The sequence below is a fragment of the Thunnus albacares genome, chromosome 8 (genome assembly GCF_914725855.1).
Source record: "Thunnus albacares chromosome 8, fThuAlb1.1, whole genome shotgun sequence".
NCBI classification, from domain to species: domain Eukaryota; kingdom Metazoa; phylum Chordata; class Actinopteri; order Scombriformes; family Scombridae; genus Thunnus; species Thunnus albacares.
Window position 1 is genome coordinate 4,950,433 of NC_058113.1, and position 22,744 is coordinate 4,973,176.

At 41.0% G+C, this 22,744-nt stretch overlaps 1 protein-coding gene across 1 annotated transcript in view; it reads left to right on the forward strand.

Moving 5' to 3' along the window:
- The window catches only part of tgfbr2b (transforming growth factor beta receptor 2b), a 43,540-nt gene extending 24,847 nt beyond the window's left edge, over nt 1-18,693 (forward strand). The window contains exons 4-10 of the mRNA XM_044359669.1: nt 798-1,096; nt 1,186-1,434; nt 1,554-1,667; nt 1,970-2,107; nt 9,176-9,317; nt 16,136-16,263; nt 17,428-18,693. Coding sequence (XP_044215604.1) covers nt 798-1,096; nt 1,186-1,434; nt 1,554-1,667; nt 1,970-2,107; nt 9,176-9,317; nt 16,136-16,263; nt 17,428-17,691 — 1,334 coding nt within the window. The 3' untranslated portion in view covers nt 17,692-18,693. The remainder of the gene's footprint in view (nt 1-797; nt 1,097-1,185; nt 1,435-1,553; nt 1,668-1,969; nt 2,108-9,175; nt 9,318-16,135; nt 16,264-17,427) is intronic.
- The last annotated feature ends 4,051 nt before the right edge of the window (nt 18,694-22,744 follow it).

Consider the following 22,744-nt stretch of genomic DNA (forward strand, 5'->3'; position numbering starts at 1 on the left):
CTGCAACTGCAGCTCTTTGCCTAAACTAATTACCAAAACTAACTAAACTAAACTAAAACTAATTGACCAACAAAAAAAGCACAGAAAATGCTCAAATGTAGATTTAGAACAACTTCTCTGGTTAACCCTAACACACCTAAGTTAAGCTGCTGTCTCTGACCAACTCAACATGTCCTGCAACTGCTTTACAGTAAAGCCATAAACAGTTCTCTTTACTGGCTTTTACACTGAGGCAGCCACTTCAAATGCTTAGTTTGCATTAAGAGCCAACCAACATTCCCAGAATGACTGCTACTCTTGTTCATCAGCAACACTTGGTCCCCACGTCGGCTGTTACAAAACCCACTCACTAAGTCAGTCCACCTTAGCTTTAGGTCTGCAGGGAAAACCCTGATATGTGAGCATAAAGCGCCTCTAGCCAAAGAAAAAGGCATGAGAGAAAATCATTATGACTCATGTTTGCAGTGTTCACCACAATAGCACATGCTGCATTATAAACCTATTCAGAGCTGACATTTAACATTCAGTTCAAAGTTAGTCTTAATGTCACTAAGAACCCACAAGTACTTTAGCTCTTACATGGGGAAATTTTATAACTTGCTAGTACCTAAATATAATTCTGGCATGTCATGAATGGTGGGTTGGATTTGCCCTCCGCTACATCGTGTTGGTGGATATGTGTTGATCCAGTTTATTCCAAATCATCAATCCAGTATTGTCCTCTCATTTGCCTCTTTATGAGCCTCTTGATACTTTGACACCTTTTTACTTATCTCATCTTCTTTCCTCTTTGCCAGTTGTGGATCCAACTCCAGACAATCCGTTGGTGTCGGTGATCCTGGTGAGCCTGCTGCCACTCCTGCTGGTGTTGATCGTGGTTGTGGGCATGTTCTACTGGTACAGAGCCCATCGGCAGCGTATGCTCAACCAAGAATGGGAGAGCAGCATTAAGAAGCGCAAGTCAAAAGCCGGCGGGTTGGACTGCAGTGACGCCTGCGCCATCATGATGGATGATGACAGGTCAGACAGCAGCTCGACGCACGCCAACAACCTGAACCACAACACTGAGCCGCTGCCTATAGAGCTGGATCTACTGGTACAAAGACCTAGTAGTATTTTGGAGTTGTTTTGTCAAGCTATTCTACTCTCAGCTATCCTAACGAAAATCTTTTGATTCTATCTCAGGTGGGAAAAGGTCGTTTCGCACAGGTATACAAGGCTAAGCTGAAGCAGACCACATCAGATCAGTTTGAAACAGTGGCTGTGAAGATCTTCCCCTATGAGGAGTACGCCTCCTGGAAGAACGAAAAGGACATCTTCTCTAATACAGACCTCCGACATGAGAACATCCTCCACTTCTTGACAGCTGAGGAGAGGAAGGTGGAGAAACAGTACTGGCTTATTACTGCCTTCCACCCCAGAGGAAACCTACAGGTTAGATGATCAGAGTAACACTGTGTATTACTCCGTTTTGTAAAATGCAATTTTCACAGTAGGAAAGTAAGTTTCAGAATTCAAAATGTTTCCAATCCCATCGTCCTTCTGCCCTCCAGGAGCATCTGACACGTCATGTGATCAGCTGGGAGGAGCTGCAGGTGCTGGGCAGCTCTCTGGCCCGAGGTGTCGCTCATCTCCATAGTGACCGCCTCCCCTGTGGACGGCCTAAGGTAGGACTGTGCGAATATCTGTGTGCTCTCCACGTCTGTCTATGGAACTGTCATTGTCCGATATAATATCATTGATTTATATGCCGAATTGGCATAAGACAACCCTACTTATAAGACAGAAAATCAAAAAAGACATTTATTTCAGATTTGAATATCTCGTCACACACACTATTTGTATGCACTTGCAACTTATTTTTTTCTCTCTTAAATTTTCATGTCTACCATTACCACTTAAGTGTTTTTTATTTTCAAAGTGACACTAGTTAGCACCTCTGACGCCTTTACTTTGATTGTGCCTGAAGGTGCCCATAGTCCACCGAGACCTGAAGAGCTCCAATATCCTGGTGAAGAACGACCTGTCATGCTGCCTGTGTGACTTTGGGCTGGGACTCCGTCTGGACAGCACCCTGTCTGTGGATGACCTCGCCAACAGTGGGCAGGTCAGATGACAAGTTTTAAATCGCTTTGTTTTTATCACAAGGCTTAATAAGTCTCATATACAAATATGACTACTGTTATTAAGATGCGTAGTGGGACCAGACCTGCCAACAGTCCTGTTTTTCTAGGCCATCCTGTAATCTGCCTGGCCCTCAAACTTTATTATGAATAATTGTCGTACACACGGATCCATAAGTTTTGTATGTTTGTCTGACATTACCCAAGTTGCCGGATCATCTATGAAACACAATCTACACACACAATCCATACACTACATACGATTCAATGGGTGTGTGCACAGCTGCTCTTTGCGTAGGCAGGCGGGCCAGCTAACTCAGCTGTTGTCAAAATGTCTGGGCAGGACAGCATTCCACCTAAAAACTCCAAATACTCATACTCACTTACAAGCAAACATGCATATTTACAAGCATACAACGACACACACAAAACCTCAGAAGCAAATGCATAGACACACTTATTAATGTTACATTCATAGGATGATTAATGTTATTATAAATTGTTATGTGTTTTGTACCACAGCATTAAACTGCAATTATTTTGTGATAAATTGCCAAAAAAAACCTTGCGTATTTTGAAACCTAAATGTTGGCAGGTATGAGTGGGACAGCTCCCTGTAAATCTCTGCTAACAGTGGTTACCAACCTAAATACTACTGTCAGGTGTTGAATATGTTGCTACAAGCTGCAGCTTTTGTAGGGAAATCGTATCATCTGCTGTTATGGTAACTCTCTCTGTTTGTCATCAAATCCCTGCATTAGAACAGCTTTGGTCTGGTTTTTGATGAGGTATGATCTAGTTGTGTTTGTTTTGCCTTCTTACGTCAAACTCCCTCTGTTGTGAGTGTGTTTTGTTGGGATACATCTCGTTTGCTGACACAAGGAATCTGACAGAGACAGACAGACAATCAAGGGATAAAGGGAGAGGCTTTGTTGTGACATGCAGACTCCTCAAGGCAGCTCTTAGCTCACTCTCAGTCTGTGTGACTTTGTCCTTTGTTCATGATTTATGATTCACTGGCTGGAAATGCAACAGTGACAGGTGAGAGGGTGTTGACTAACTTGCTAAACAGACACTTGTGACCCCTCTGCCACCCTCTACTCAAACCTCCACACATACAGTACATGCAAACACAGAGGAAACCTGGCTGTGACTCTTGCACATCAACTACTGCCGTCTCTCAGTCTTTTGTGGTTAACAGTGCAATACTCTACATTTGTTCCTGTGCTATTTGCAGCATCATTTTATCCATTCAAATGTTCAAATCATGATCCTTTCCTGTCACATGTTTTCCCTTCACAATTGTAAGCTGGAAATTCCCAGCTTGCAGGTTGTAATTATAACCTCTGTGTGTGTTCAAGCGGTCCAGCTTGGGAAAATGTGTGTAGAAACACGGAAAGCCACAAAATTTTCATTGCCCTGTATAAAAATTGTGTTCCGCATGCAACAGCAGGTATTATGTCAAAAAATACTCTGCAAAAATAGCAAGCAATCTTGTTCAACTTTGTGTTTAACCATATACCACAAAAGTATTTTGATGGATTTAAAGTTGTGCAATGTTGACAACCAAACTTAAGAGTTGTTTGATGGTTTTGAAAGAAGTGGTAAAAGTAATACTGTTTAGCGTTTACAATGTTTTAGTTTCCTCGTTTTCTAATTCTGACATGAGAGACCATGACTTCCTTCACTTCACTCCAAAAACTGTGTCCCCCATGCAACAGCAGATATTATGTCAATAAGATTTTTCAAACATAGGCAGCTAGCTTTTTCCACTCCCTGTGTTTATCAGTATACCACAAAGGTATCTTGATAGATCTGAAGTCATACAATGCTGAAAACCAACAGTTAAGAATTATGCTGTGCAGCATTTACAATGTTTTAATTACATACTTTCCTAATTCTGACATGAGAAACCATGAGGTCACAGTTTCCCTGAAAGTAAAATGCTGATGAATGGTAGTATCAGTTATGCAGATGAAGAGTGATTCATGCAAACATTGCTCAGTGAAAGGTCAAAGCTGTTCTCAATGTTCGGCCACAGCATCAGCTGTTTCCTACCATGCAGTACTACAGCTTGGTACATGGAAACTAGCAAGAAGAGTCTGATGACCTCAGATCATCCGTCCATCCATTAGCTATAGCCACTTGTCCTTTAGAGGTTCACAAGGGGCTGAAGCTGATCCCAGCTGACACTGGGTGAGAGGCGGGGTACACCCTGGACAGATCGCCAGTCAATCACAAGACTGACACATGGAGTCAGATAACCATTCACACTCACAATCACACCTACAGGCAATTGAGAGTCACCAATCAACTCAAACAGCATTTTGGTGCGTGGGAGAAGGGAGGAGGTTGGCAGAACCTTTTTAATCTTCAGACTTGACTCGACAAAATCAAAAAACTTGACTTTAACACCAGTGACTCGAGACTTCACATGGAATGTCTTGACATCCTCCCCAAGCTCAAAGTAGGGGCCAGTGTGTGATTATAATACAAATAAAATATTGAAATATTGATATAAATAAATATTGTCAGTTTACAGAAGATACATGTATGAGTATTACATCTACTTTATTGCAACCAACCAAAGGAAACTGGACATTAGCCAACACAATACAAACAACTTCCTAATTTCCATTGTGAGAACAGGCCAACAAAAACAAAGACATAAAACCCACTACAGCAATTGTTAACCTCAGTTGTTAAAGGTACAGAGGACAGAAATAACCACCATGAGCATCATCACATCATCAAAATTGCAGTGAATTGCTGTTAAAGGTTGTAAAATGATGCACCTCATGCAAGAACATTTTTGTATTCTTTTCCTTAATCTCTCTAACTTTTTTTCTCAGAGGTTGTCGTGTATCATTTCTTTCAACGTGATGAATACCACTCGTCAAGGGCATAACCATGGTATAAAGAATGAGGGGTCCAAATTAGAGCCCTTCTCCAGAATGATTTTTTAAAGTGCATTTCCCACAATTTCTATGATATTTATATATGAAAATGTGTACATTTAGAACACAGTTTTGAGGACTACGTTGACCATTTGAATTCACATTTAAAGGAATAGTCTGTGATTTCTCTGAGATAGTGGCTGCCCCTCCACTTTTTTGTTTTGGTCAATTGCTTTCTGTTTACTGTTACTGACTTTAACTCACCAACCAATTAAAATTATATCTTTTCCAGTAGTAGAGAATAGTATAGCTTCCAATGGGGAAAAAATCACATACCTAAAGCATGTTTATGTAAATATTGTGATTAGAATGACAACTAATGCTGTACTTGAACAAGTGGCAGATTAGCCCTTTAACAAGTAAATGTGCTATGGCCTTTTAAGTCCAAGTTAATTTATCATTTGATCTTCTGTATCTCCTGAACATGTTCCTGTCTGGCCACTGCTTTCAGCGGGCCTCTCCCTCTCCCTGTCTCTTTGTGCTGCCTGTATTGTGACCAGATATAATTATTTTACCAGAAGAACAATGACTGACCTTGATGATAATTTTAATTTGATACATCGAACATTCTGCTTGTATTACTAGTTTTATTTGCTTCAATGTTATCATGCTGTTTAGCTAGCTATATAGTAAGTGTATAAAGAAAAGCGTACAACACACAGTAGCAACAGTTACCTGACGCGTTAGCTATTGTCTTATCTACTAAGCTAACATTACCTATTTAGGTATCTAGTGATTAACTGTCTGAAAAAAAACTATGTCCGGTCGCCGGTCCTGCTCTCTCACGGTATTTCCTCCATTTGTTCACCTCCACTGACCAAAAAATCCATCAGATTACCATCACAGCACAGAACGATATGAGCGGATTAGAATGTTAGGAGACCTGATTCTTAGCTTCATTAGCAAACATTAATAGCAAGAACAACATGCTAAATCAGACAACCGAGTTGTGTGTGCAAGATAACCATGGACGCAACGGAGTGTACAGTTTGGGGGGGAGGCGGGCACTCATGTTTTCCTTAACAAATGGAAATAAATTGAAAATAAATAGGAAATAACAATATACAGATCCATTGACAGGGTTCATAAAAGGAGGACATATTTAACATAATTCTATTGTTTATTGGGGGTGACAAATTGGTGTTTTCTTAGTATTGGAGGGGACATGACCTCCCCCCAAAGAATGCATGGTTATGCCCATGCCACCTGTTCATTAGGAGGTGAACATTTGTGAGATTTCATCATTAGCATAATAGAAGCCCCTACAATTGCCATATAATGCTACATGTTCTGCTCCAATTCTAGTCAAATTTCATTCCCAAAAATGTTACAAAAGAGTAAAAAGAATTTCACACTTTGGAACTGCAAGTTCTGCTTTGAAAATATTAATAGTAAAGGGTCAACAATGTGTCATCAGAGCAGCGCTGTACTGTGACAGAAATAAAGTGGGAATGGTTTAACATGAAGTTCGATGCTAAAAAAACAAACATCTTTCTAAAGCAAATTGGTCCGTGACTAATATGGGAGGTGGTCAAGTCATGTGGCAGTCACAGGAGAGATAATATTATAGTCTACAATAGTTCTTACATGATGCCTAATGACTTTGTGTCACCTCTGGTTGCAAGTGTAGAACTCCCTTCACTCTATTCAGATTTTACACGGTGCTGATCTGGATGGCACAAACACTGCAACACAACGAAATTGAAACTATTATCATGCAAACTGTAGATGTTATGTAAAAAAAAAAAAACAAAGACATAAAACCCACTACAGCGATTGTTAACCTTAGCTGTTACAGGTACAGAGGACAGAAATAACCACCATGAGCATCATCGCATGATCAAAATTGCAGTGAATTGCTGTTAAAGGTTGTAAAATGATGCACCTCATGCAAGAACATTTTTGTATTCTTTTCCTTAATCTCTCTAACTTTTTTTCTCAGAGGTTGTCGTGTATCATTTCTTTCAACGTGATGAATACCACTCATCAAGGGCATAACCATGGTATAAAGAATGAGGGGTCCAAATTAGAGCCCTTCTCCAGAATGATTTTTTAAAGTGCATTTCCCACAATTTCTATGATATTTATATATGAAAATTTGTACATTTAGAACACAGTTTTGAGGACTACGTTGACCATTTGAATTCACATTTAAAGAAATAGTCTGTGATTTCTCTGAGATAGTGGCTGCCCCTCCACTTTTTTGTTTTGGTCAATTGCTTTCTGTTTACTGTTACTGACTTTAACTCACCAACCAATTAAAATTATATCTTTTCCAGTAGTAGAGAATAGTATAGCTTCCAATGGGGAAAAATCACATACCTAAAGCATGTTTATGTAAATATTGTGATTAGAATGACAACTAATGCTGTACTTGAACAAGTGGCAGATTAGCCCTTTAACAAGTAAATGTGCTATGGCCTTTTAAGTCCAAGTTAATTTATCATTTGATCTTCTGTATCTCCTGAACATGTTCCTGTCTGGCCACTGCTTTCAGCGGGCCTCTCCCTCTCCCTGTCTCTTTGTGCTGCCTGTATTGTGACCAGATATAATTATTTTACCAGAAGAACAATGACTGACCTTGATGATAATTTTAATTTGATACATCGAACATTCTGCTTGTATTACTAGTTTTATTTGCTTCAATGTTATCATGCTGTTTAGCTAGCTATATAGTAAGTGTATAAAGAAAAGCGTACAACACACAGTAGCAACAGTTACCTGACGCGTTAGCTATTGTCTTATCTACTAAGCTAACATTACCTATTTAGGTATCTAGTGATTAACTGTCTGAAAAAAACCTATGTCCGGTTGCCGGTCCTGCTCTCTCACGGTATTTCCTCCATTTGTTCACCTCCACTGACCAAAAAATCCATCAGATTACCATCACAGCACAGAATGACGTGAGCAGATTAGAATGTTAGGAGACCTGATTCTTAGCTTCATTAGCAAACATTAATAGCAAAAACAACATGCTAAATCAGACAACCGAGTTGTGTGTGCAAGATAACCATGGACGCAACAGAGTGTACAGTTAACAAATGGAAAAAAATTGAAAATAAATAGGAAATAACAATATACAGATCCATTGACAGGGTTCATAAAAGGAGGACATATTTAACATAATTCTATTGTTTATTGGGGGTGACAAATTGGTGTTTTCTCAGTATTGGAGGGGACATGACCTCCCCCCAAAGAATGCATGGTTATGCCCATGCCACCTGTTCATTAGGAGGTGAACATTTGTGAGATTTCATGATTAGCATAATAGAAGCCCCTACAATTGCCATATAATGCTACATGTTCTGCTCCAATTCTGGTCAAATTTCATTCCCAAAAATGTTACCAAAGAGTAAAAAGAATTTCACACTTTGGAACTGCAAGTTCTGCTTTGAAAATATTAATAGTAAAGGGTCAACAATGTGTCATCAGAGCAGCGCTGTACTGTGACAGAAATAAAGTGGGAATGGTTTAACATGAAGTTCGATGCTAAAAAAACAAACATCTTTCTAAAGCAAATTGGTCCGTGACTAATATGGGAGGTGGTCAAGTCATGTGGCAGTCACAGGAGAGATAATATTATAGTCTACAATAGTTCTTACATGATGCCTAATGACTTTGTGTCACCTCTGGTTGCAAGTGTAGAACTCCCTTCACTCGATTCAGATTTTACAAGGTGCTGATCTGGATGGCACAAACACTGCAACACAACGAAATTGAAACTATTATCATGCAAACTGTAGATGTTATGTTAGAAAATAAGCTCAAGTACAACTGCAGCATTGTCAAAGAGTTGAATGACTTGAAAAGAAAACATGTCACCAGTGTAGTCTTGTATCTTGTCCAATATCTCATCCCATAATAAATGAAGCCAGGAAGTGAGTCACATTTATTGTCACTGAACCCAACCGGCTGTTGCTGCAAGAACACTATAAATCAAAAGCCAGACAGAGAAAAAAGTCAACATGTGACATGCTGTTGATTCTGTATTTTTTTCTGTCTATCTAATTAGGCAAAGGGAACATTAAGTGCAATATGCTCAGTGAATGTATTAGTATTTGTGTGTTAACCCTTCCTCCTGTCTCTGTACCGCAGGTGGGCACGGCACGTTATATGGCTCCAGAGGTGCTGGAGGCCCGGCTCAATCTGGAGAACATCGAGTCCTTCAAACAGACTGACATTTACTCCATGGCTCTGGTGCTGTGGGAGATGACGTCGAGGTGTGAAGCTATCGGAGGTCAGCACACCCACACGTGCACGCACCACAAACACACACATGTTCAGTGCACTCACACACAGGACAAAATGAATCTTGCAGGCATCACTGAGATGACGCAACAGTGACAACACGTCACAGGTTTGGGGTTAGCACACGATAACAAGCTCAGCAGGCAGGGCGATTCACTGGAAGTGATTTCATGTTGTAGAGGGGATATTTTTGTCACATAATGAAGGCGTGTGTCAGGTATCACCTACATATCTGTGCTCACATGTAGCAATGGAGGCAGTTTGTGTAACATCTGTAATGTGATAAACATGACTGCTCGGCCTCAGCTGCTGTTGATCTTTTCTGTTGATGATTCATTTTAATACTTAACTTGAGTTAGTGTAGGACGTTTCCTTATAAAGAAATATTTTCACATTCACATTTTACTCAAGTCAAGTGTGAGAGTACTTCTCCCACTGCTGACATGTAGTGTGTACCTACTGTCTGTGCGTGTGTTTGTGACCTAGAAAGTGCAGGCAGTGGGCTCAGGCCTACTGTTTCCTGTTATGCAGTGACTGAGGGTTTGTGTGTCAACAGGGAGGCTGATGGTCTTGTCTGTCGGACTGCACCTCGACCTCAGCTCCAGGTCTGCAGCAGGAATCTGTGGAATGTTTGATATGTGAGGGAGACAATCTAAACTCTGCTGTTGCCCTTCTTTGGGCAGGAAATCAGGGAGAGAGTGGATACTGTACCTGTTTCAGCTATGTGTGTGTGTGTGTGTTTGTGTGTGTGTGTGCGTGTGTGTGTGTGTGACTGTCTATGCTCATGAGGCTTTAATGTCTTCACAAGAATTTAGTAAGGGGATTTTTCAAATGGAATTGTGTGTGTGTGTGTGTGTGGGTGGGTGGGTGGGTGGGTGTGAGTGTGTTTCTGAGCATGTATGTGTTGGTACCTAAGTAGTTCTAATATTGGCATCAAAGTTTAATTGTTATCAGAGTCAGACATTTTTCTGTGTCTGTGCTCCACTAATCCTAAATTTAATCATCACAACTACATGCTTAACCCAACTCCCCTAAGTATAAATAAATCGAACTAACACAAAATTACTACTAATTACTTTGAATGCAGATTAAACGCAGTTTTGCCAGAAGTGTAATGCTGGACGAATTAGCATTTGTCTCACCATAAAATTAACATATTTGGCTAGTTTCAAAAACACTGATACTGATCATATGAGTAAAATGTAGAGACAATGTACGTAATCTTTTTCCCGACAAAATATTCGATCTTGCAGTCTGCTAGTTGAAACTACAGCATTATTAAACTTTTTAGGTTATGTGTAGCAGCTCTTAAGGTTAGGGAAAGATCGTGGTTTTGGTTTAATACAGAAATAAGTCTGCAGTGACTTGAAGCACAACATGTTCATTAACATTTACGTGAAACCACAATCTTTCACTAACCTTAACCAAAGTGATTTTTTTTGCCTAAACCTGCATTTTGTACGTTCCTCATCCACCCCGACCTCCCTCCTCCGACTTCAGAGCAATATATAAATGTAGCGCTTTATTCATTTGAAAAAATATTACCTGTGAACTCAATCCAGATAGCGATTTACATTTGCCAAAGTAATTGGGGAAAAAAATTTAGTAGTATGCAAATGTACTTTCTAGGAGACAGGATTGACAAAAAGTGAAAAGATCAGCCATGAAGAGGAGACTTCAGTAGCCTGTTAGCCAAATTCATCTTCTAAAGTTTTAGTATTTTATTGTTCAAAATGCCACAGAAAAGCAGAGGTATATGTACTTGTGATATAAGTTTGTTGTTGGGACAAAATACTGGCCACTAACTTACATGTGACTACCAGAACAAAGATACTGACTTGAACTGAGACTGCTGAAGACTCATAAGCTTGAATACATTTTTATATATTTTTTACATTGCGGTAGTCTAGCAGTATGTCTAGCAGATAGTCCTAAAAATCTAAACCTATCTCTCAACTCTAAAACCAAGTCTTAGCCCTCAAACAAAACTTTGAACTGGACAAAATGTCCCCAGTTTCCAAAAATGTACTCAGTCTTCTCTCTCAAATTGGACCTCACAAAGATAGAAGTACACACGCACAAATGATCTCTCATGAGAGTAGAGAGGGAGTCTCTCCGGTCCACCTCCTTCCCTCAGTCTAGTGGGCTTTTCTAGACAGTCTGAGACATTTAGAGCTAGACAGTCACATTCCGACATGTGTGTGTTTGTCTCTGTGTGTGTGTGTGTGTGTTTATTTCAGAGAGCGAGGTGCATTGAGCCATCGTGGTATGCCCTCATCTAGCTCTGTTTCTATGTCTCAATCTGTGATTGTGTGTATGTGTGTGTGTCCTCTGTCTCCACCCCAACAACAAGAGACAGAATGGTGGATAGAAATACTACCCTGCACTGGCATTGTTGTTGTGGTCAGTTATAGTACATTCTCCCTGAGCATTTTATTTACATATCCTGAATTAGCCTGCAGGGCGCGGCAGGGCCTGTATGTTCTGTCTGAGCTGAGGGTTATGCAGGGTAATGGAGCGGGACGAAGAGTTTGTACTGTGCCAAGCAAAAGGCCTGCGGTCTACGAAGGGAGACACCCACTGGCAACAGCTGGTGAGGGGATGATCGTTATACAGTACCCCGCTGGTGTAAAGGCTGCGAGATAGAGGACACCTCAGGGGCTAAAGGAACAATTTGACATTCTGAAGATCTATACCACACTCAAGTGGGAAACAATTATCTTAGTTTAGCATAAAGACTGGAAGCAGGGGGAAACAGCTGGCCTGGCTCTGTCAAAAGTTTAAAAAATAAGCCTACCAGCACCTCTAAAGATTATCAATTAACAAGTTGTATTACATTATACATATGCTATAATCTATATATTTTTTAGTAATAGATAAAATGACTATGTCTAATGTGAACCCACAGAGCTTTATAGTGTCTTTCAGTTAATTGTTCACTCTCACTGCTCTCACAGTTTCTTTTTCAACCACAGCAGGCAGATGTTTTCAGACAATATACTTGGTCTTGAACATATTAGATCATACAGCACAAACTGAAATGTAAAAACAACAATTTGTAGTAGAAATCATATCCTGTAACTATTTCTTGGTGAAGTGCTGGGCAGAAAAAAAAAACTAGAGTAAGAGCACAAAACTCAACAAATGAGATACAATGTGTTAACTAGTAAGCTTTAGAGGTCTTCATAGCTGTATTATTGAACTTTGTAGCCAGTGTTTGGTTTGTCCACTCTGGGCTACTGTAGAAACATGGCAGAGCAACACAGTGGGCTTTGTGGAAGAGGACCCGCTCCCTATGTAGGTATAAAGGGCTCATTCTAGGATAACAGAAACAAAAGGATTCTTAGTTTCAGGTGATTATACACTAATTAAAACATACTTATGAATATTACATTCCATTTCTGCCAAGTCTATTTCGTTAGATGCCACTAAATTCTACACACTGCACCTTTAAGGTGTTGGGGAATGAGGTTTACTCACTGCACGGCACTATACACGCTGGCTGCTGTTACATAAGCATGCAGATACCAGGCATAATAACTGATTACGTAGCACCTCACCAAGTTCCAAGATCATGCGCAAAAGAGTGAAAGGAGTGGAGTCAATCATGTTCAGCGTCATAAATGAACCTGCCATGACCAGTTTTTTAACAAGCGACTGCACTGAGTCATTTTTAGGCAGGGGCACGGATATAACTACATTCACCTGCTTGCAGCAAAGGCGTTCCCCCCTCTTATTTTAGTCTTTCAAAGCCCCGTCAAAACACCACTAGCAGTGCTGTCATTAAACTTTCACAGCCCCCTAATGTGTTAGCCACAAACCTGCCGCAGGAATTCAGCCCACAACTTTCTCTGGAGATGGGCGGATGCTTTGTTTGGATGGAGAGAAGATCTTGTTTTGATAAAAGAGTGGGGTTCATTAGAGGTTATGCAGGTTCGTTTTACATGTAGGACATAGTTTGTTCTGCATCAGTGTGGGATCAGTCTCATGTTTAACGCCTGTTGAGAGTCTAAGGTCTCTTGAACACCAAACATGGAGCTGTGTTTCTTTCAAGATAGCAGATCCCAGACAGTGTAGCCAGCCACAGAGGTTTCTGCTAACCTCCAGGCCACAAAGGTTTCAGACAGATAATCTGAAAAGGAAACTGTCGTAAACCACTTTCCGCCCCTTAGATTGGATATACCAGGGTTTTAACTACGGGCCCCAGACAGCGAGGGAAAAGTGAGACTGAGGCTCTGGTTGCACTCTCTTGTGAAATCTGTTCTCAAACCACAGATGAAATTCTTCTCATAGCTTTGAAATGTCCAGAACTCCTTAAGAGAAGCAGGCCGCACCTCTCAGACTGCAATGATAGTCAGTGTGTCTGTTCTCATTTATAATGCCCCAGATATCATTCATACAGACATGAGGACAAGTGTGTAATAGCCAAATCAATCAGAGCATGAAATGAGATTTTTACACTCCATCATGTCTTGATGTTTAAGAAGTGCTCCACCTCTTTTTATTTCTGTTTTCGACTTTCTCATTTTAGGTCAGCCCTCTGCTGTTCTGTGTTTCAGCTGTATGGAGTCCAGGAAAGTGTGTGGTATTTATACCAGCTCCGCAGCAGGAGATCTAAACAGCAGAGAACAGAGCACAATACTAGCCCTGGCATAAATAACCTCCAGGGGAATGGGCCGGGCTCAGCTCGGTCCTGTTTTAAAATACTAAAAACGGGGGAAGTTCCACATGTCAAAAACAGGAAGTGTGGGCCTGTAGAGTCAGCTTCTCTGTGCAGCCCCGATCCCAGCCTTCCAACTTCCTGTCCGGGGGTTCCACTCCAACCTTCTCACTTCCTGTGTTTGAAGACATAGCGGCAGAGACCACAGGGGCGTGGTTTATATGAAACTATTGCAGCTTTTCCTAGAGTTCATCATACCATTTTAATGCTAATTGACATGAACGACATGATATTTGCACTTGCAAAAGCAGATTATGTTATGTACGAGGTCCATTTAGTAGCAGTTGTGGAGCTTTTGATCGTATCACATGATATTCATCAGCAGGTAGAGTCATGGAATTACAGATTGATGATAGAAAATGCTCAGAAAATAATGGAAATTTGAACATCTACAATTGACCGTTTACTAAACCCTTACTGCTACACCTATCATTGCATATGTGTAGTTAAGAGTAACAAATTTACTACTCAAAATTCTTAATAATTGGTTCTTGATTTCAGGCAGTTGTAGACAAAGGCAGGCTTCTCATTTCTAACCAACAACTGATTTTTCTGGCTGAAATGACAACTGTCACTGGCAGATTTGATCAGCTTAAGAGGTCTTAAATGTGCGCATAATGACTACATACATGATATTGTGCTAAAAGACTGAGGCTAAAGCTGCATGTCCCAGGCTAACAGTCAGCATGCTCACCAGTTGACGTATAGAGATGAAGGAGGGAGGGGTTTAGCGAACAGTCTATTAATGACAACTTGGCGAACTCCATCTGTTGATGATGATCATGTGATATGATTGAAAGCTCCACAGCAGCTACTAAATGGACCGTGTGGTTTGCTTATTTTCTCAACTGCTGTTCCCAAGGTCAGTTTGAAGATTGCTAGTGGAAGTTTGATTTGACTGGAGGTAAATTCTGAAGTCAGTGTATGTGTTGTAATGTTTAGTCTTAGATATGTGGGTGAGCACACAGATGGAAGGACTGGAACACTTGTTGTGTTTTACAGTAATCATCGTAGTCTCTAGTGCTGCAGTGGTGATTTGCCTTGACAGTGAATATTCAAGATATTTTAGCGAACATGACCAAAAAAGGCTTAGATGCTGCCAAATATAACACACCCCAAAAAGTACACATAAGTGAATAATACTCAGTGTTTGACAGGTTGTGAAGTGCATGAAGTAGAAGCTGTTACATGTAAGAAGGAGGGAAGGTACAGAGAACTTGATGCTTCTACTTTTGGTTAAATATTTGCAAATCATTTTCTGGCCCAGATGGGTAAACAAGGATGACTTTGCAGTGACTAGTGTCTCATTTCACAGCAACTGTGAGATCTTGACAGCTTTCTCTTCAGGGCTGGAGACAGACTGCAGCTGTTGTGAGTTCGGTTTCATGAGGTCTGGACCAAATCCCGGAACTTTGTGTTTCATTTTTCATGGTTTTGACGTTATGCTCTTTCATTCCTTCTGCTATGAAATAGTAAAAAAAAAAAAAAAAAGACAAATTGTGAGTTTGTTGTTCTGTACGGTCTGAGGTTGCAAGTAATTGCTTGTTAGCGGAAGCCGATTTGTTGTTTTTAGAAACAATCATCGTTCAAGTGCCAGAGCGAGCATTTTCCCTCCCATGGAGACATTATAAAAGCCATTTTATTTACCTCTGTCAGCAATACTGGTGCCAGTGTACAAAGCTGGCAGGTCATGTGAAAATAACTGCCCAGTGGTTTGGGGTAGGATGACCTCATACCAGGATGCTTTCACACTTCAACACACCACCTGTTTCACTCTGTCTTCCTCTTAAATATATATATATATATATATATATATATTTTTTTTTTTTTTAATTTAATAACATGTTAAGTTTGGCTGTGGCATAAGCCATGTTACACAATATGTGTGCTTGTTTTGTGTCCTCGAACTTGGCCAACTCCCCCACATCTTCTTATCATCACATATTTGCCGGTGTGTTGCAAATGATAATCACATGATGCCAAAGACAACACGACAGGAAGAAAGATAAGATAATTTTTGCTAACTTGAGACACAGGTGATGATTTGCAGTCCATATCTGATCCACAGTGTGTATTTGTGATTGCAGAGGTGAAGGACTACGAGCCTGCTTATGGCTCTAAAGTGCGAGAGCACCCCTGTGTGGAGAGCATGAAGGACAACGTGCTGAGAGACAGAGGAAGACCTGAGATCCCTGACACCTGGCTCAGGCATCAGGTGAGACACACTGTTGCAGGGATACACCACAGTTATTGATCTTTCTGTATTAATATCTGGGGAAAAAATTAAATCTGTACATCAACACTGAGAGCAGTGATCTGATAATGTGTGTATTCAGAAGGCCAGTGATTAGAACACATGCCAGCAGAATGTTTTAAACATCTCTTCACATATTTACTTAAAGCTGCATAAGCTGACTTTTGGCCACTATAAGCTGTAAACACAAAATTGACTTATTATAATCTTATAAAGTTAGTATGATAAATGTGTCTGCAAGCCATTTCCTCTGTTTACAATAGACACAGAGCAACATTAATATTTATTTGGAGACATGTTTCTGGCCACCTGATAATTATTACTCCAATATTCACTCTCCCATTAGCTCTGTTAGTCTGCTAGTCTCTATAAACTCAAGAGTAAAATATCTGGCTAGCTGCAAATGCACCAGTACGTTCATGAACTAGTCATTAACTTTGTCTCTAGTTTGGGAGCAGATAGTGCACAGTTGGTTTATCAGACCTTTTCCATGAAAACGATAGAAATGAGGTTGATGACCAAAACAAGAATAGATTATAAGAAGATACCACTCTTATGCTAAATATGAGGCTACCATAGCAGCTGATTAGCTTCGCTTAGCATAACGACTGGAAAGAGGGGGAAACAGTTTGCCTGGCTTTGTCCAAAGGTAACAAAATCCACCTACCAGCACCTCTAAAGCCCCCTAAATAATATGTTGAATGTCATTTATTTAATCCGTACCAAAATTGAGAGGTAAGTGCAACACCTGTTTCTTTGCCAGGCCAGGAACTTACTGGACTCTCCACTGGTTGACGGGGATGACATGACTCCCCATTTCCAGTCTTTATGATAAACTAAGATAATTGGCTGCCGGCTAAGGCTTCATATTTACCGTACAGACATGAGACTGGTATTGATTGTTTCATCTAACCCTTTGCAAGAAAGCAAATAAACATATTCTCCAAAATGTTGAACTATCTCTTTAAGGGTTGTGCATAAAAAAAGCTTACGGTTAATTATTTGGCACTATATAAAAAAAATTGACTTGACTTAGTTACTTTTACCTTCAGTCAATGTTAAAATCGGCACTACATGCTTTGAAGTCATGAGTCTCACATTCCTGCTCTACTTCTCCCTCTGCAGGGCGTAGCAGTGATCTGCGCCACCATCATGGAATGCTGGGACCATGACCCCGAGGCCCGTCTCACCGCCCACTGCGTCTCCGAACGCATCTCCGAGGTCGAGGACGAGATGGACAAACTGTCCAGCCGCAGCTCCTCAGCAGAGAAGATCCCCGAGGAGCTGAAAATTCCGATGGTGGAGGTGGAGATCCCTGAGGAGGAGGTGAAAATCACAGAAATACAGGACATCATAGCTGCGGACTGCTCCGTGAGCGACGAGAAGTGAGAGGAAGCTCAACATCTCCATGGACTCTGAGGGAGATTTTCCTCAACAAGGGCCCTTATTTCATTTTGATGGGATTTGAAGACAGAAACCTCAACAGTGGGGATCAGGAGTTGAGCTCCTGGATCGCAGGACTTTGAGCCAGGTTGAGTTACGTTACAGTGTCATACCTAATTCTAGCCCAGAGAGGAAGAAGAGGTTTTTAAGACAAACTCTGGGTGATGCTTTTGGAAGTCACTGTGTCAAAAATGTAACAACTCGCCTTAATCAGCTGAAAAGCTAAAGAGCCAAAAAGCCAAAGTTAACTGGAAGCTTCCAAAGATGTGCTGAGCATGGAGACAGTATTTTTTTAAGAGTCAGACAGGCTTCTCTCTGAGCGAAAGGTCACTCTCTTTATGAGAAGTAAACAGGGCAATAACTATTAAACCAAAGAAATTTGACGTGCACTTTACCATGTGATACTTATGCATTACAGATGTTTGTCATTTTATTATCTTCATGTATTCTAACGTGTTGGAGTTAAGGAGAGCTTTCGCCTAAAAGTGCCTTTATGTGTCCGACTTTGAGCCAAAAATGTCAGCAGAGATGTTGCCTTAACACTAATGATGCTGTGGACTCCATCCTCACCAGCAGGAAATCAAAGGAATGTGTGTATGTGTGTGTGCGTGATTGAGAGTGTGTGTGTGTGCTCGTGTGTGCAACCGTGTTGTTTTTACCCAGCTATACTTGTTTGCCAGATAAACAAGCACAATGTACATAGAGACAATAACTGTACATAAGAGACAAATCAGCCAAAAAGGGAAAGTAATCCTACTACTTATCTTTGAATGCAGAGATTAAAAGACTTCATAGAGATGTATTTTTTAAAACATTTTGTATGTTTTCTGTCTATATCAACAATAAAAACTGAGGAGTGTGCCAAAGATATTTTACCCTGCCTTACTTATGTGTCATATGTAAAATATTGTAAATCTTTTATGAATTAAAGATATTTCTGTATACTGAGACTGTGTTCCTACTCATTCTGTAATCCAACCACGTCTGGGAGCACAGTATGGATTTTCTGTCTCATTCAAAACTCTTAGCATTATATTCATGCCTTTTTTCCAAAATAAGAAGGTGTAATTTTGAAGGTATATTTTAGTGCACTAGCTAAGAGGTTAAGTAGTTTTGTTCCTCTGCGCATTATTCAATTTTTCAAGGTCTTTGTGAGCCTGAGCTGGCACAGAGGGTTCATGTAAATTGTGAAAACACAGGGGTCCTATGAAAGACTATGAAGAAAAATTCTAATATTGAGTTAATATGAAGTGATTTCTATCCTTTCTTGTAAAAGCATTGGTTTATTAGCACTAGTTTGTGCATTTCTCACCTAACATTGGGTTAAATGCCTCTCACAGGCAGCACATGACAGTGAAATGACGCTCATTAGACAGTCAAGCCTGTTTATCAAACTGCTAAAATTTGGGGCTTTAGGGGACCATATGAAAATCATTGGGGTATACAGTGTAACAATATTGAATTGGTACAACTTGTTAAATCATAAAAACTTACAGTGCAAAAAATTAAGATGGTGCACTATTTTTAACTTAATATGGAAATGGAATTTTCATGTCAAACAAATTTCACATTAGAAATGGTCACAAATGTAGAAGCCACTCTATTCATGAACCATGAGCTAATAAGTCATCCATTGTGACCACTTTTAGTGACTACACGATCTGTGCATGGGTGGCAGCTCAAGAGAAAGCTGAAATAAAATATAAATCTGGGGGGAGAAAAACACACTACACTATCAGTGATCTCTTTCATATGCAGGTAGTCATGTGATCCATTGTAAATATAAAAGATTCATTATAGCTACCTCAAGTAAAACTATTTTTGACTTTTTTCTTAAAGCTGCATTAATTGAATTTTTTACCCACTTTGGGACAGCAGAAGAAGCTGCAAATAAAACACAGACATATTATCACCTTATAATGTTGACGTGGAGATTGTCTCAGCAAACAGCTGCCTATAACACACCCACCTGACACAGAGGAACATAAGCATTCATTTGGAGTCATGTCTCTGGCCACCTAATGAAAGCAAGTCCAATATTCTGTGTGTGTTTGGTCCTGAAATGTGAGACTAAACCAAAACAGCTCAGTTGCAGCTGTAAACACATGAAGCGAACTGGAGAGTGATAACTCTGTGTGGGTTTATCACTGTGAGTGCACACCCCTTTCATAATACACAGTCATTTGATCCATTATAAATATAAAAATATTGATTAGTGCAGCTTTAAGAGAGCGTTGCAGGTCTTTTAAGTTGGTTAAGGGTAGTCTGTCGGCCTTCTGCACCACCTGAGACATGTTCTGGAATGTCTGTTCAATATATCATTATTAGTCACGGTTAAAAGTAAGTCAGCTGATATACTGCATAATTCAGAATAGGTCATTTTAGGCTTCCTATTTGTTGGTTGATTTCTCTGGCACAGTTCAAGACTGTTTAGGTCTTCTCCCTACTTTCTTAGCTTCTATTCCCTTCCTCTTCATCCAACTCCATCTATTTTTTTTGCCTTTTCTTCCTCATTCCTCTTGTCCTCCTCCTCTTTGGCCTCTCAAGGAATGCCATAGGAAGTGCACCACCCCAGTCTGTTGTCCGCACACATCAGAAATGATGCCAGAGTCAGACATAAAGCTTTATTTTAAAGTGAGGTCAGGGGGAAGAAGGAGCTCTAAAGTCAGACTTAACAACTAACAGATCACTGCCGTCGAAGGAAAATCTGTCAGCGCCACTTGTGGTGATTTTTATGTTTTTGCTGGAAAGTTTACATGATCCCCCTATAGGCTGATAAACATTTTATGATCCTTACACATTATTGGTCTAAAATACCCTTTACAGACTCTTTGGAGTTATTATAGCACAAGATCATATAAGTAAACAGAGCTGTTTTTATAAATACACGCAGATCTGAGGTTTTCATGGGAACACTTACTGTACAATAATGGAGTGAAAAAAATATGTAAGCATATTTGAAAAATATGCTTACATATTACACATTTTTTTTATTGAAAAATGTTCACACATAAGAAGGAGCAAAGCCGGCAAGATGTAACTATTTGGAAAATCTGAACTACAGATAACAAAAATCATGTTAGGTATGTTGGGGCAGCTTCCAATCATGTCTCAAGTTTTGTCAAGGCAAGAGTCAAGTCTGACATCCTTTATAGCAGATCCAAGTCAAGTTATTATTATTAAACTGCAAGTCAACTCTCTCTGAATGCTGACTATTGCTGACTACAGCATTTGAACATTTTTTCTTCCACAGTGGTGTTAACAGTGATGAAGTCCTTTCCATACAGAGACACCTGCCTGTCATTAAATGTTTTTCTATGGAGTTATTATTATAACAAAGGTTCATGAACAAGACCACGACCCTCTCTCACTAAATTCAATTACCTGCGCCTCACTAATTCAATCATCCGTGCATACCTATATAAGCATGTCTAACCCCTTTCTCTCCCGTTCGTCTCAGTTCTCACGCAACCTATGACACACTTGCATCGCAAACGCTTACCTCCTGCCCGTGCTCCGTGATCCACGTTCCTCGGCAACATACCACCCATGACTAGATCCAGCAGTACCAACGTGATATCTCCTTCATCACCACATCCACGTGGAACTCCTCTCTTCCAGACGCTGTGCTTCTGATCAGCTGGGATCCAGACGCTCCACACGCATCCACGCAATGGCCCACTCGGACACGGCTCTTTTCCAAGCGATTAACAACCGGATGTTTGTTCACCTCCAGAGAGCTCTCAAGGAGACGGTCATCCCACTCCTACAAAACGATGATAAAGACAAACTTTCCAACTCTATGCAGACTCTACTTCCATCAACTCTCTCGCCGGTAGCTCAAATCCTCCCGCTCTTCCGGGTTCATTGTCCGCCGCCGGGCCAACGCACACCGATGACGTCACAACGCCGCCTACTACAACAGAGCCCAGACTTCTTCAGCCCCGTCTGAAGACCAGGCTGAACTCCAGATACAAATCCCATTTCGCCGAACCAACAACAAAGCCAGGTTCTTCCTGCTCCTCTCTGCCTCCACCTCCACCACCGCTCCGGACGGCTGCTCACTTCCAGGTTCCCCACCTAGCGCCACCCGTACGCCACACGTCAATGACGTCACGATGCAGCCAACCGCTTCAGCCCTCTCGCAGGGCCAGGTCGTATCTTCCCCTGTGCCTGCTCCCTCCCTGTCTGATCTGTCTCGTGTTTTTCGTCTTTTCTCTCATTCCCGTGTCCGCAGGCTGCACAATCAACCCCCGCACATACATCCCCTCATCCTTTCCTCTTCCCTTCCTTCAGCTGCAGCTACCTCTACGCTTTCGGCTCCACCCGCTCCAGCAGCTCCTTCTTTTATGTTTCTTCCCTCAGCCACCTCTGGTCCTGCCGTTACCACAGTAACTGTTGCACCGAGCCATGGTGCTCCCTCTGATGGACCCACTCAATTTCTCGCTTTCCGAGACAACTGCACTACCCAATCCCACGACATCCTGCCATGCTCAGACGCAGCAGTAGGTGGTTCGCCTCCGATAAGCTACCTGAACGCCCCCCCTGTCTGTCCTCAGGGGCGCCATACCAAGCCTTGTTTCACGCACACTTTGGCATGTTATCTGTCAGTCCGAACAACATCTTATGCCAAACGTTCACCCCTCACTTCAGACTTCCTGGCCCACTACTACTAACTCTCCACACAGGCAACCTGTCTTCCCACATCGACAAAGTCGGTCCACATTCCTAACCGTAATCTGGCCAGTTCTACCGCACCGGAGCCACTTCAACCGCTTCCAAATAAGAAATCCCAGACCACTTGTTAAAATTAAATAAACGAAATTCTCGACCGCTAGTCTTCCCAAGATTCCATACCTACCTCAGCAACATTCAAAGAGCCCGTTCTCACTTAGTCCAATGAAGTTAACTTTGGGGGATGACAAAGCAGAAAGCTCATTGAGACATGTCCCCCACCCTGAGTCTCGACCCCCGGGTTCCTAGACGCTCCAGCCTCTCT